Source organism: Motacilla alba, chromosome 2 (assembly GCF_015832195.1).
Source record: "Motacilla alba alba isolate MOTALB_02 chromosome 2, Motacilla_alba_V1.0_pri, whole genome shotgun sequence".
Taxonomy (NCBI): Eukaryota; Metazoa; Chordata; class Aves; order Passeriformes; family Motacillidae; genus Motacilla; species Motacilla alba.
The window spans coordinates 121,032,908-121,047,460 of record NC_052017.1 but is presented as its reverse complement, the minus strand read 5'-3'; the positions used below and the strand labels follow the sequence as shown (position 1 = coordinate 121,047,460).

Here is a 14,553-nt window from a genome sequence, read left to right as displayed (position 1 = left end):
GAGTAGAACCCATTTGAGCAATACCAAATCACTGTATTATTGCTACTAATAAGAAAAAAAAAAAAAACAACAACAAAAAAACCCAAACCAAACAAACTGACTAACTAACATAACTAACAACCTAACCCCATTTCTATTCAAAATCTAGTAAAGAGACACACAACTGAACATAATTTCCAAGGCAGAGGAGATATTGGTTATCTAGAAAAATATATTGTAAAGAGTCTTTCTAATGTTTACAATATCTTTATCCAGTTGCACCTAAATTTTTCTACATAACAATGTGCTGGAGCAAAGACAGTGATTTCTTAAGTTATTCCTGTCCAGAAAAAAACAGACTATTGAGCATATGGTTAATTTTAAACACAGATGGAATTAAGCATGTGCTACAGTTCTGTTCTGAGTCAGAAGTAAAATTGAAGACCATAGATATGTAATACTTTGCCATGTTGCAGCAGAATCAACTAAAATTTTGCCATCAGATTCTTTCATATGATTTCAATATCCTGCGTGAGCAGAGGGGGTTGGATTAGATGACCTCCAGAGGTCCCTTCCAACCTCAGCCATCCTGTGATGCTGTGAACACTGTAGAGATGAAAGCATTTTAGTTATATACTTATTCATTGTGTAAGAAATATAACCGCTCTAATTGTTTATGTAAATAGTAAAAAAAAAACCCCAAAAACTAAAAGGCAAATGTGTCATTTGGATCATTCATATTTCTTTATTGAGCTTTGATGAAAAACAGTCCATTTGAAATATTTCCAGCAACCATTTCAATTCCAAACGCTCTATACAAAAACTTGGTATCAGAGTTGAAACATATAAAGTTACATCTCATTATAATTTAATATTTAACAGCACTAATAATTTCTGATTTTTCATAATTAAGTTTACAAAAATAATGTTACATTTATAAAATAAATCAGCTTTTCCCAATAAATTACAGTGGTGTTCTTACTCAAAAATGTAATATATCATACAAAATAGACAACAGCTTTTTGTCAGATAAAATACTAAAGTATATTTTTCCTCCAGTACATTTTGGCAGTGTGTGACAACATTTTATTGTACACTTGATATCTAAAGTTCACTGTGAAAAATAAAGTAAGCTATTATGCACATCTCTTATATAAGGCAAGGGTGGCCAGCTTGGAGACTGATCTTTATTTCCAATTATATGTTTTTAGTCAGACCAATACTGCCATGAATTCATTTACCTGACCCAGTAAATTCATGCAGATCCACCTGAGTCCAACACTCGTTCTATGACAAGTACACAAAAGTGAGACAAATCAGTAAACCTTTGGGCTGCTCAGTATCTCTCACACGTGTTTTACCTTTGTGTAAAGCATTGGTGGCCAACTTGTAAAAAAAGCAGAGTCTGGATACCCTTAAAGTTAATGGCAAAACTTCAGTACCTTATTCTGTCATAAAAACTCATATTAAAAGGAGTAAAAAGAGCAATGCCTTAATAAAAAAACAAACAGTAAACACCAAAAAGGAAAGGGATCTAAAAAGCAAAAGGCAAACATTAATAGCTACTGTATACAGACTTCGCAAAAGCAACTACTTTAAAATAACAAAGAAACACAATGTCTACCTGGTGGTAGGGGCATTCTCATTAAAGCCTTTTAAATGTTCAGGTCAGCTCAGCATTTACTGTGTTGCATTTCTGGCCTACAAAAATGTCTTTGAAGAATCATTTTGGATTGTTTGAGCAACTTTTACAAGCCAAGGGTGTAACTGCACCGTCTCTGGATGCTGTGATTAATGAAGATGTCTGGTTCAGGGTGATCAACATCTCACCTTGAAGAATTTCTGACTCCACTATGTTTTCTCTTTGCAATAGTTTAGCAAACTGCAATATATTATTATCTCTTTTTTGTCTGTTTCTCTCTTACATATCTTCTGGTAGAAAGTCTGCTTTAAAGTACTAAATCATTGCTGTCTGGAATAAGTAAAATATGTGGAGTGGTGATTTTCTTATGATGTTAATATTGTATGAACAACATATCAATTCATATATCATAAAAGATTACTTTCACAAATTGTAACTGAGTAGTATAAATGCCCCAGGTGAGCATGTGTCACAAGGTCCACTTTGTGCAAATTCACAGAGGGTCCAAATCCAGATGGATTGTTATGGACTCCAGACACAAAGCCTAGTCAAGGTTGGATGCCCAGACTGGAAGGGGAGGAAGAGGTGGAGAAAGGGGCTCATCACAGAGAAGCAAGTCATCCCATGCTTCTGAAAACTTAGACATTGAGAGGATGAGTATGTAAATTGAGAGAGTGTGCTGTCTTCTGGCTGCCTTCTGGCTTGAAATACCATGGCTCAAACCAGAAACACCTGGATCTGAACTCAGGCACATCTGCCACTGCAATTAGTATGTCATAACTCTCCAAACACAGAGCTACTACATTAATTACAACTTTTCAGTAGGTGAATTTTCATGATTGCTGAAACATGCATTTACTACCCAATTAGATAAATAAACACAATGGCCTGTGTAAACCAAACATCACAAAGTATCCTCTTGCCCTGACATGGTCATAGTCAGACTTCACTCATTGCAGTCTACAACTTCCTTGTGAGGGCAAGAGGAGGAGCAGGTACTGATCTCTCTCTGTAGTGACCAGGGACAGGACCCAAGGGAATGATCTGAAGTTATGTCAGGAGGTTTAGGCTGGATATTAGGAAAAGGTTCTTCACCCAGAGGGTGGTTGGGCACTGGAACAGGGTCCCCAGGAAAGTGGTCACAGAAAAGCCTGACAGAGTTCAAGAAGCATGTGGACGACCCTTTCAGGTACATGGTGTGACTCTTGGGGATGGTGCTGGGCAAGGCCAGGGGTTGGACTCAATGATCTTTGTGGGTACCTTGCAACTCAGTTTATTCTGGGGTTCTGTGATACTCTCTGTACCCTTAAAGAGATGGTCTGTGTCCAAAGTACCTGAAAGTGAAAAGTGTCCCTGGACTGGCCTAATTCTCAAAGCGAGCTCATAATTTTTTTGGGAAAGTACTAGTTAGTCCAGACCAAAAAGCCTACCAGTCCTTGTTCTAAGTATTTATCAATATAAATGCTTCAGCACTGGCCCACTAATTGTATATAGACATAATATCTATATATGTTGTATATCTAGATTTTAAGAAGTCCTCAAGCATATTCACCCAGGCAGGCCTTTTGCTTCATACAAACTGTTAAGCAGGGAGGATTCAATGCTTTTGTTGAAATTTTACTTAAAAGAGATGGTCCTTTCAAATCAGGATTTTTAAAAAATAGTTCCATTCATGTGCTTTTTTGGTAGCCTAATGTTCTACTGTAAGTGGAATCTTGGCTTTTGCCTGAATAACCCACTTTTTCATATCTACAATTCACAGCTAAACAAGCACTAAGCAGTTCCATTACGATGAAAAAATTATATACACATCTAAAACAATAATATTAAGACAACAACTAAAACAAGAAGTAAAAACACAAATCTGTGCAGTTTTAAGATCTAAAAATAATATCTACCTCTATACATATTTGTTAGACTGCAGCGTCCACAGTTACAGTCGTATGCAGTAGTCAGAACAGCATTACTTTCCAAATCATGAGGCGTTTTAAGGAACACCCACTTAGTAGTGGCTGCTGAGGAAACAATTTCCTTTATCAACCTGAGATTTTAAATGTGCAAGTGTTCTACCAATCTATCTAGTGCATGAAAAGTAAGAGAAGGAAGGAAAGGAAGGAAGGATAAGACAGAGATAAAAATATTATCACAATGGTTTTTGTTTCAAAATAGATTGCTGTGCAATGACTGAAGCTTGATTTGCAGACATTTTGTATTCTTGCCCAGAGCCTTGTGGAGGGGAAGGTAATGGAGTTTCTGGAGTTGCTGAAAAAAAACCACAGAAATAATTATATAATTTATTAGCCTGGTCTACTCTACATATATATACTACTGCACTGAAAGGGAGTCCTGTTGCATGCTTGGGAAAGAGAGTGCCTTGACATGCTAGGGAAACAGGATATTTTAATGATCAGAATTTTTAGTTTATTAAAGATTGTGCATGTAAAAACCATGATATATCAGAATGGAGCTGAATTTTTAAAATTAAATTAAATTCAGGTCAAAGTCTATTACTTAACACCATTTATAAACATACATTTTTAATGTACAATTATTTTAATTTGAGAATGATGATGAAATAGCTCTATGAACACTGACAGGCCACCATGCTAATTAATATTTTAAAATGAAACAGTGAAATGTTATGACAGACGGTTAACTCGCAATTACTTACGTATCTGTTCTGTATGCACAGGAGCAGACATTGAACTTACGAGGACAGTTTGGCCAGTTAATGGATCTTGGGCTAAGTGAGGATGCATTGGATGATGCAGATGACTGGCATCATTAGAAGTACCTGCAAAAATAACATGAGCATATATCAATGCAAACAAGCATGTTGTTGCCAGTGACTTATACTTCAGTAATTACATTTCCACAGAGTAAATATTTTGATTGGCAATTTGAATAATTGCCTCTGGGTATTCATTAAACAATTTAAGCAGACTTCAAGCATATTAAGCACTGTGTTTATTTTCACTGTTTTGACTGCAATAACAGTGTGTTTCATGAAATATTTCTAAGGATTCTTTCATCTCCTGGGGAATTGTAGGACAACCCAGTAGTTACTGAGAAGTACATAGCAAAAACTGTCATTGTAGGACTAAGTTAACAAGATGAACTGCCAAGACAAGAAGGCTTTAGCTAACAATTACACAAGACAAAGCTCAGCCAGTGAGTCAGAGTGGTAGCTTAGATCAGGATTCCCTCAACATCCCAACATCCTAAATTCAAAGATAATATAATATTTAACAATAATAATTTAATATTTATTATATTATATAACTATTTTTATATAAATTATATAAAGATAATTTATATTATGTTGAATATAAATTCAACATAATACAAGATGGTAAATTTAACAAATTGATAGCTTACCTCCCAGTAACATTTCCTGAAGCAAACTGTCAATTTTAACAATTCCAAATAATTTAACCAATTGTATCTGCTCAATCATTTGCCAAGTGATGCTTTGGAGTGTAGGCAGTAGAAGAAGAAGTTCTCCAAATCTTCCTCTGGAGTCATACTGACGGTCATTAATATAATCCTCTAAACTGATTTGGACTTGGAATCGCATATTCTTAATCTTCAATGGATTACTCAAGCCTTTTGCATCTTTAAAAATGACAAAAATTTTAAGTCAAGGCATATTACGATTTTGGAGGAGCATCTTACTGTTTTTCATTTTATTCTTTTCCATTCAGCTAGATAACATGAACAGATGCTACATTAACAAAAATTACTTTCAATACAATCACATATGAAACAATTGAGAGATATTTTTGTAAAAATACCTGGATCAAAAAAGACAATTGCTTTCAAGCAAGCATATTCATTGTCATCTATTTGAATTTCCTGGAAGGGACGAACTAATTCATCCAGAATCCGATTTGCCACTCGGCAGATCTCCATTTCAGTGCTGTTGCGATGAATTATGTAATTGTTGCCTTGGAGAGAAAGAGTATCAACATATGAATTAATAGAAACATTTTGATATAACTACCAGATGTAGCCAATTTTCAAAAGTACATTTCACATTGCTTGATCAAGTTAATTTTTTAAGTAATAACTCTCCCTTGCATCACACATAACTTTTCTTTGCAAAAAGAGTATATGTGCAAACTATAGCTGTCATCCAGTAAATAATCTGTACATATAAGTACACCAACATATAGTTACTGATTAGTCCACAGGACCAAGGTTGGTATTTGAATTTACAAGTATGAAGCAAGCAGACCTTTCTGTTTAAATAACGGATAAATATACTAATGTATTGATCCTAAAATGTCTTCTTCCTTGATTAAAATACTATATCCCAAGCTGAATTGCAAGGATTTGACAATAGAAAAGAGGAGACACTGGAAATGCTTCTTTTTCTAATGGATGTTTCTGTTGTTCCTAATGAAATTTAGTAGCATCATAAAATTTTCAGTTAAGAAATAATTTTACCTAGAGTTTTTTGGGTTTCGGGGTTTTGTTTTTTTTAATATCCATTTTGGACATCTCCATTATGGCATCTTAATTCACCTTAATTCACTTTCACCTAGGAATATAGTGGAGCTTTCAGAAGCCACCATGCAGTTTTTGAAAGAAAAACTGATCATTATATCACAAGAGATCCATGTCAAAATGACTCATAAAACAGATCTCTGCCTCCAAGTATCAAAAATAAGCCTTGAAGCCTCAAATTGTTTCTTCTTTTGGTGTATCTGATGATGCTCATGATATATAATTTTCTTACTATTATTTTATCATTGTTTTCCTTTTTACCTTATTACTAATCCAAATAAAATTGTAAATTTATTTTTCTCTGGTTTTGTTAATTTTGTTAGTGAAACTGTATCTAGGGAAATAACTACCTTAAGAAAGACATTTGTACAGCTTTTATCTTGAAAGGATTGCTGGTGAGAGAAATACCTTCAGACCAAGCCCTTCTTTTCCTTTTAATGTTTTAATGTGTGTAAAAATAAATTCAAGCTAATTTAGAGCTATGAAAAGGCAGGCCCAAAGAGAAAGGAGAACAAGTAGTAGAAAATGTCCTTGTACCACAGCACCAGTGAAGAGACAAGTCTGAGTCTGTATTCCATATAGCCCTGCCTCACATCAAAAATCCTGTCCAAGACAGCCAACGGCCTGTCTCAGGAAACAGCCCTAATTCTGACCATGTCTAATGAGACCCTTTCTGTCAGAGTACACTTCAGAGTGGTGGAACACTGTGTCAAACAAGACTAACAAATGCCTCATCACATCACTCTACACACAGGCACACATCTCATCTTGCAACTGGGCCTCTCCGTTGCACGAACTAGAAGACGTGCTTCCATCAGTGATAACATCCTCTTCCCTGACAGCCATGTTCCCTTAATAAAACCCTGTGTAGGAGCCATTTCAGCTGACCAAGAATATGCTCCTGCAGGCTTGCCTCGGCACTATGCTATGGGTGCGACCATCTGCCACACGGCAGGGACAGCAGGAATGATGTTTACATGGCGGCCATATGGGGACTATTGAGGAAGAAGTGAGAGGGGTCTTGGGAAAGTGAGTTGTAGGTAACATGCTATCTAATATTTTAGCCAGTAGAGTCTTCTCTGAGTCTGAAGGACTCCTGAGAAAGCTCCAGATAAATGGTTTTCATGAAGGCTGAAAGTGGCACATGTGCAACAGGCTGGCTACTCCTTTCCTAAGCAAAGGGATTTTTATGCTGTTTTTGTGGTGTTGCTATTTTGCTCCAAATTTTTTTATGGGAAAAGGTGCAGAAAGGACGATAACGTAAGGAGGCAATTGCCAGGAACTCCCTTAAATTGTAGTTTCTGCTATCCAATAGACCTTTACCTGTATTAACTCACATGAAACCATCCACCTGCTTTTGCTAGAACAGGCACGTGACATTATGTCATTAATAGCTATTTAGCATTTATAGAATACATTGCTTTGATTGTGCCAGAACAGTTGTCCCACTTAAGTGACTACATCGTTGCTAATGTACTATAACATCATCATCAGTAGGTAAAACAAAACCAATATTTACCTAAAAGTAAAATGTCCTTATATGCCATGGACCGTTTTGCTGCTCCAAGCAACAGGTGCTCCCCAGCATGTGCTCTTAGCAGGGCAACCTCATGAAAAAAATCAGCAGACTCATTAGATGATAAGCAGTAAGTTTCAATAAGAGCAAAAGAAAAGAGGATACATTACTGTATATTAGGTACATGTTTAAGACTCTTGAGATTCCAATGTAAAATGCAAAGTGAATATAAAAATCTGAACACCATAAAAACAGCACTGTCTAACTAAACTGTCATCCTCTGTCATATCTAGCATTCTGTCTGGATTTTAAACATCAGGATCTGCAAAATACTTCTCAATAAATATATTATCTGGATTTATTTCCTAGTGTGTATTCCCTTGACAAAATTTTCTCTGGCATTTTAAGTTGACATTAAAGACTCCAGTGGGCTGGAATAAACTGTTACAGTAAATTTGGTTCTACCAGTGTTTCATTTTTCTCTTGAACCAAAAATTTATGTGGCACTTAAAAGAACTTTTTCCCAACAAAGACAGATATGCTAACAGAGCCACTGTTTGTGGCTCTGTTTATTGTCCACAAAGAGGAATCCCAATTTGTACTAGGAAGGAACTTGTGTTGATTAGTTTATTCTTAGTCACCTATTTACTTTCCTCAAGTTTTAATGTCTGCTTGAAATTTCAGCAATGGCCTTTATTTCCTCAAAGAGCTCATCTCTTGACAAGTAATTCTAATCCAAGCCAGTCATTTTAGGAGAGATATGAAGGTACACAGCACCTGGGTAATATTTATGTGTAAAGACTTCAGGTTCTAATTAGAGTTACCTTAGCTGCTTTGGTCTCCTCTGTGGTTTGTAAATCAGGCTGACTCCCAGATCAGGAATAATTTTTTTCAAAACCAGATGGCCTATTTCATAACTGAATGCACAATGACCCTTAGAAACTGGCTATCACAAATGAAAAAATGGCATTTGTTTTGTCTCTCAACATCTTTGTCCCTACTTTTCTAAGGTACTTAAGGTTTCAGAGTATTTCCCAACATGTCCTCTTCAAGCACAGCAGGGGCATTTTCAGCCTATCATTCTAAGCTAAAATTTTATTTTTTCAAATGCAGATAGGAACATTTTAAGGATATTTGATATCTTCTCTTTTTCTCCATGCTATCTTAACAATAAAAGCAGCAATTTTTTTTTGCTTGCTTTTGTTGCCCTTGTGTAGTAATTACATTTGAAATTCTTTTTCACATGAACAGTTTAAACTTATTTGAGTATGTTGAGCTTGTGAACATATGGGCTCTGTGGGTCTGCAAAAACATCATTTAACTTCTTTTCTGGGGAGTTTCCTGTGGTCTGAAACATACTCATATTCCTGAGGAACTATATAAGGGGGAATGACTCAGTTCAAACCAAGGATGACCTAACACTTGCAGGATTTTGTTAAAAAACTGAGAGACTGAAGACGCAAAAAGAAGGATGTATACAATTCCAGTTCACAGAGTGATTTTCAAGATGAATCAGATTTTGGTTTGGAATCAAGAGATCCCAATAAATTAATTAACCTCCTTCTGAGGCTGCTTGTCAGAGAACTGATCCCCACAATATGGAGATTCTGGTTCTGGGTTTGCCAGCACAACCTACACTTAAACCCAGTGATATATTAGAATATACTACAGATGTGATGTTAGATCAGACCTCTGTCATAAAAACTGTTATGAATTTTCAAGATTTGGTGCTTTTTTCCTTAAATTTATTGTGTACAATATAATTTTAGTACATTATATTGTATTAAAGATTATTTGCTATGGATTGATATCACTGTGTCTGGAATTAGTTTGAGATTATAATCGCTTTTGGTTTTTGCGAGATGAGAAGACTTGCTTCAAATTAAATAACATGCTGTCTTATACCATATTATAATTAAAGGTGAACATGAAGGGAATACTTTTTAAGGTCAGAAAAAGTTCTGCTTCCAAAACACTACAGAAAGAACAAAACACTTAAAGCCATGCTGCCTTGCTGCTTCTTTTTGTTCATGTCTTTTCTGTTGTGGTGGTGTTACTCCGCAACTTAAATAAAACAAATTAAGAGGGTAGGTCTAGTACTCAGCTCTATTTGTTCAGAAAAAAAAAAGGAGTGCTTTATCCTGACATTTAAATATCACAGGAATAACAGAACAGTAATTAGGAGTTTTCTCTCTCTCCTCTTATACCTGGTCATCGAGTGGTAGTTCACAGAAGCCTGGAATATATTTAGCCCATTCCACCAGGACCAAAAGTTGTTGCTTCATAGATTCACAGACATCACTAACACCAGCAATTTTCTTAACATTTATATCAGTGCTAGCACCAGGACTGGAAATAGAGATCTGGCCATAATGAGAGAAAAAATGAATTACGTTAAATTTCATATAATTTTATTTTCACTGGTTAATAGCATATATAAGAAAAAATCACAGCAATAATCACAGATACTCTTGAGAAATTCCTTGACTGTATGGACCATTACCCTGCACGTAAATTATTAATTTTTCTTTCTCATTATTACCAGTATGCATTGCAATATGCTAAAACTTTAATTAATCATATCATGCTACAATATCTTCTCATTCCAAAATACTATTTTTAAAAATAGAGAGCTCTTTTCATTTGTAGAAGGGAGGTGTTTTGGTTTTTTTTTTTTTTTCTTTAAAATGGTTGACATTTACTTCATTTCAGAAAAAAAAAGAAGAGCTCATAGTGTCATGTAGTAATATTAAGGGACAGAGATAATAAGACAAAGAGAATGATAAAGGGGTAGCACGTTACTCTAGTGTAAAGACAAGTATCATTAACTTTAGAAGGTAAAACAGGGGGGTTTTAGTGCCTGGAGGAGAATGGTTTGTAATGATGAAGTAGTGGTATAGGCAGAGGCCTGAGATCTTTCAGAAGAACTGTAAAGGATATGAGTGTGCATTAGACCACCTGCAGGGAACAGTGTTCTGTGAAATGGCAAGAGAGCAATATCTTTCTGGGCCTGAAGCTGGGGTACTTCTACTGAGCCAATTCCTGAAATTCTTAATGACTTTTCAAGGAAAGGAACAAAACCAGGCTTTCTCTTGATCCAGGCAGGAAAGCCAGCTTAAGATAAAGGCAAACCTGAGAAGGTAAGGCCAGTTTATAGTTGCTATCATGCTAGGGAAGCAAAAAGAAAAAAGGAAGCAGAAAAGGCAAAAAAAATAAAAAAGGAAACAAAATGAAAAAGAGAGAAGAGAAAAAAAAATGAAAAAGAAAAAGAAAAAGAAAAAGAAAAAGAAAAAGAAAAAGAAAAAGAAAAAGAAAAAGAAAAAGAAAAAAAGAGGAAAATAAAAAAGATCACTGTACAAGGCCTACAAAACTGACTTTCCCTTTATGTTTTATTCCTGAAAGCATATTCAGGAATATGCTGAAGCGTGCTGTAGCGTGATTATCTTCCTCTGGAAAAGAAATGAATTGTTTGGTCTTCCACTATCACTTCCTACTATCACTTTCACTTCCTACACTTTTCAAGATGGTGGAAAATATTTAGTTTGACTCCTACCAGTTCCCTTCATTCATATACCCATGTTAAACCCCACAGTGGGATCTGTAGTGAAATCCCTTATCCTTAGGTAGTCAAAAGGAGTTGTACTTCTGAACTAAAGCTCTGTGCTTCCTACATAATTCAGTAGTGTAAAACAGTGAAAACAGCTTAGATATTTATGTCAGTTAACCAGCTGAACATTAGCTGTTCGGGAAATACAGCAGCTAGGCAGGTGAAAGATTCCTCAGCCACATAATTCAAAGGCTATCATGTAGGAAAAAGGTTAGAGGTATTGCCTCTTTGTAGACAGAGAATGTGTAAAATCCATTCTATTATCATGAATCCATTTCTGGCATCTCCTCTACAAAGAGGAGGTTGAAAATACTGATATTCATTTAGGTGAGAGCTACCAGAGTGATTCAGTCCAGAAAACCTTCAGTACAGAAAGACAGTAAAGAAATTCAATACATTTCATTTTTTTTCCAGAAGACTAAAAGGGGTCTTGATCATGATTCAGAGGTACAAAGAAGAGATTTCTAATAGTAGGTTGCACTCTGATCTACCTGAAAATGATACTAACCATGCAGCAACTAGAAGATAATACAAGAAGGCAAAGAAGAGGTAGATTGTTTTACTGTTAGACTTACTGACTCATGAAGTTAATACATTGTCCTCATCTTAAAATATTTAATTAAATCTGGGCATTTTTATAAATTATGTCTTACATTACAAACTACAGTCTCCATGCTGAAATTACTTGGTGAACTTCTGCTGGGGATTCGTGGGATGACTTCCATGGAGTTCATTATGAACACCTAGGATTGCATGTCTTAACAAGGATATGTAGCTATGAACTTTTCAATTTCCATTTCTCTATTGCTTTAACCTGCCTTTAATTTATGGGGTACAACACAGAACTCACTGACTTGATAGAATCGTAGATTAGCACAGGTTAGGAGGCACCTTGAAAGATCATCTAATCCAACCTTTTATGGGAAAGGAATCCTAGAGATTATCTGACACCCTGTCCAATTGCATATTGAAAATCTTCATTGATGAGGACTTCACCACATCCCTGGAAAGGTTGCTCCAGTAATTGCTTGTTCTCACTGTAAAAAATCTCTTTCTTATATTGAGGTGAAATATCTCCCAATGTAACTTGTACCCATTAATGATGAACATGAAAATATAACACTGTATCCCAGTTGTTCTGAAAACCTTCAGGGACACATGCCTTTATTCATATGAGAGTCCAGCATGCCCTTTTCACATTTACATAATCCTGGAAGCCTCTCCTTCCATACATAAGGAGTGTATGTATGAAGTGTGTATGAGAAAAATTGTACTTAGACAATTCCCCCTGTAAGGGAGCTTAAGGAACAAAATTACTAATTTTTCCTATTTTTTAGGAACACTTCAAAAGGGATGAAAATAAATATCTGTTTTTCCTTATTTAATACGAACTTTTCAAAAGACATGAATTTCACTGTCTTCCTCATTTCACAGCTGAAGTACTTGGATAATCATCTGGAACATTACCACCTCCTTTAAGGAGGAACTCAGGACTGAACTCATCTTACAGACCTATTCAGTTGAGGGAAAAAGAAGTACTTTTAGGACTTTTTTGCTTTTCCATCATGCTAATGAAGTCTCTTGCACTTTGAGGCCAAGATTGTATCTTCATATATGGTTGACATAGTAGAAGCAATTCTGTTCTACTAAAACATAACGAATAGTAAGTACTAGTAAGTACAATAAATTTGTGTATACACAAGGAGGTGTTTTAGGCCAAGACCTACTGTTTGAAAAGAACTTTGTGCTATAAACAGCTGAAGATGTTATTCTGTTCAAGACAGTTCTTATTCCTGAATTGCATATACCAGTTGGAAATGATTAAGGAGTATTATAAAAAAAGCACAATAAGCAAGTTCAAAAAATTACAAAGGAGATAAATATGGATATATTTTTCATACTGTATAGGTAGGAAAGGTAGAAGGCACATTATGTTCATCTAGTCTGCCTGGACATGCAATATGTGCCAAAGACTATAACCCAGTAATTCCTGCATCAATTCTTACAGGCAGTTCCAGCCTAAGAGAGATGCTTATAAAGGATGAGATTACAAAACATTTGGGGATGTATAAATCAGTCAGCATGAAATCATAAAGGTGGCAGTTAAATTCTAAGCAAGTTAGTAAGAGGTGCAAGAATGCAGAATCAATGACCATGATTTATCTGAGGTGCAGAAAAGGACTGGAGACTGTTCCATTCAGCAATTGATTCGATAGGAAAAAAAAAGAAAAAGAGAAAATGAAGTTCAGATGAGACAAAGAAAATTTAAAAGCGAGATGTGAATAGACTGCAGTTGGAACACTTCTGTTTGCCTCACTTATAATGTCTAAGGATATTAAAAATGGGATTTTCAAAAGAATGTAAGGAAATTTGTTTCCACACCCCTTTGAATGTAATGGCTTTGGACAAATTTTTCCCTATGTTTCATGGGAAAGCCTGCTTCAAGGATAGATAGATGCCACCAGCTGCCTAAGACAGCAACTGATTTAAAAGCAGTAAGAACCGTAAACCTTTATTAAGAAAGGTGCCTAAGACATATTGTTCTGGACAAAGTGGAATTTTTTTATTGACTATGCTTCAAGAATGTATTCTATTACTGCTTCATCCATTGGGAAGAGGAAGCTGTGTGCATTTTAGAAGTAGGAAAAAAGTAATCTCAGTAAAATTATTTTCAATACAATAAGAAATTGAGAAGTATTTAATTTTAGTAAAAGTGGTCTTAACGTCACTAAATAATTTTGTGATAGATCTCAGTACCTGGCGGGAGAGTGTCTCAGCTTGTGACAATGTGCTAATAGAGGGACTGTTGCAGCCATCAAAAGTGTTTCTTCTTGTACTTATCCTGTCCCGTTCATTTTGTACAGCTGGAAAAGAATAATTATCTCATTTATTGACTTCTAAACACCGACACAAAGAATAATTTCAGAACTTTACTAGATTCAAGAAAGTAAGTCAAAGAACTGAAGGGTATGACATTCAAAGGAGATGATCTGCATTTAGCTCTGAGTGATGACGAAGGATAATACCTGTTTATAGTCTCTATTGGAACACTACTTGCCTGTAAAAAGCACGTATCACTAATTGCAGATAGACACTGAATCATCTGCACTTCTGTCACTAGCTTAATTACAGTCAAACCTCTTTCTTCCTTTGAACTCGAACACATGGTCTCAATTTCAACCTATTTAATAAGTCAGGCTTTATGGTAACAGCAGAAGTGGACATTTCCAGACTGCCAGACAGGTCAAGTGGTACAGCATCATCACTGAAAAAATATCTCTCAGAGGAAGTATGAAAGCC

The 14,553-nt window shown here is 35.6% G+C and overlaps 1 protein-coding gene across 2 annotated transcripts in view; it reads right to left on the bottom strand.

Moving 5' to 3' along the window:
* Positions 1–709: 709 nt before the first annotated feature.
* The window catches only part of HNF4G (hepatocyte nuclear factor 4 gamma), a 62,584-nt gene continuing 48,740 nt past the window's right edge, over positions 710–14,553 (bottom strand). For both annotated transcript variants that reach the window (XM_038128801.1, XM_038128800.1), the window contains 7 exons: positions 14,011–14,117; positions 9,854–10,009; positions 7,650–7,737; positions 5,416–5,568; positions 5,000–5,236; positions 4,293–4,415; positions 710–3,883 (listed from right to left, as the gene is read on the bottom strand). In XM_038128801.1, the coding sequence (XP_037984729.1) occupies positions 3,765–3,883; positions 4,293–4,415; positions 5,000–5,236; positions 5,416–5,568; positions 7,650–7,737; positions 9,854–10,009; positions 14,011–14,117 (983 nt within the window). In that variant the 3' untranslated portion in view covers positions 710–3,764. The remainder of the gene's footprint in view (positions 3,884–4,292; positions 4,416–4,999; positions 5,237–5,415; positions 5,569–7,649; positions 7,738–9,853; positions 10,010–14,010; positions 14,118–14,553) is intronic.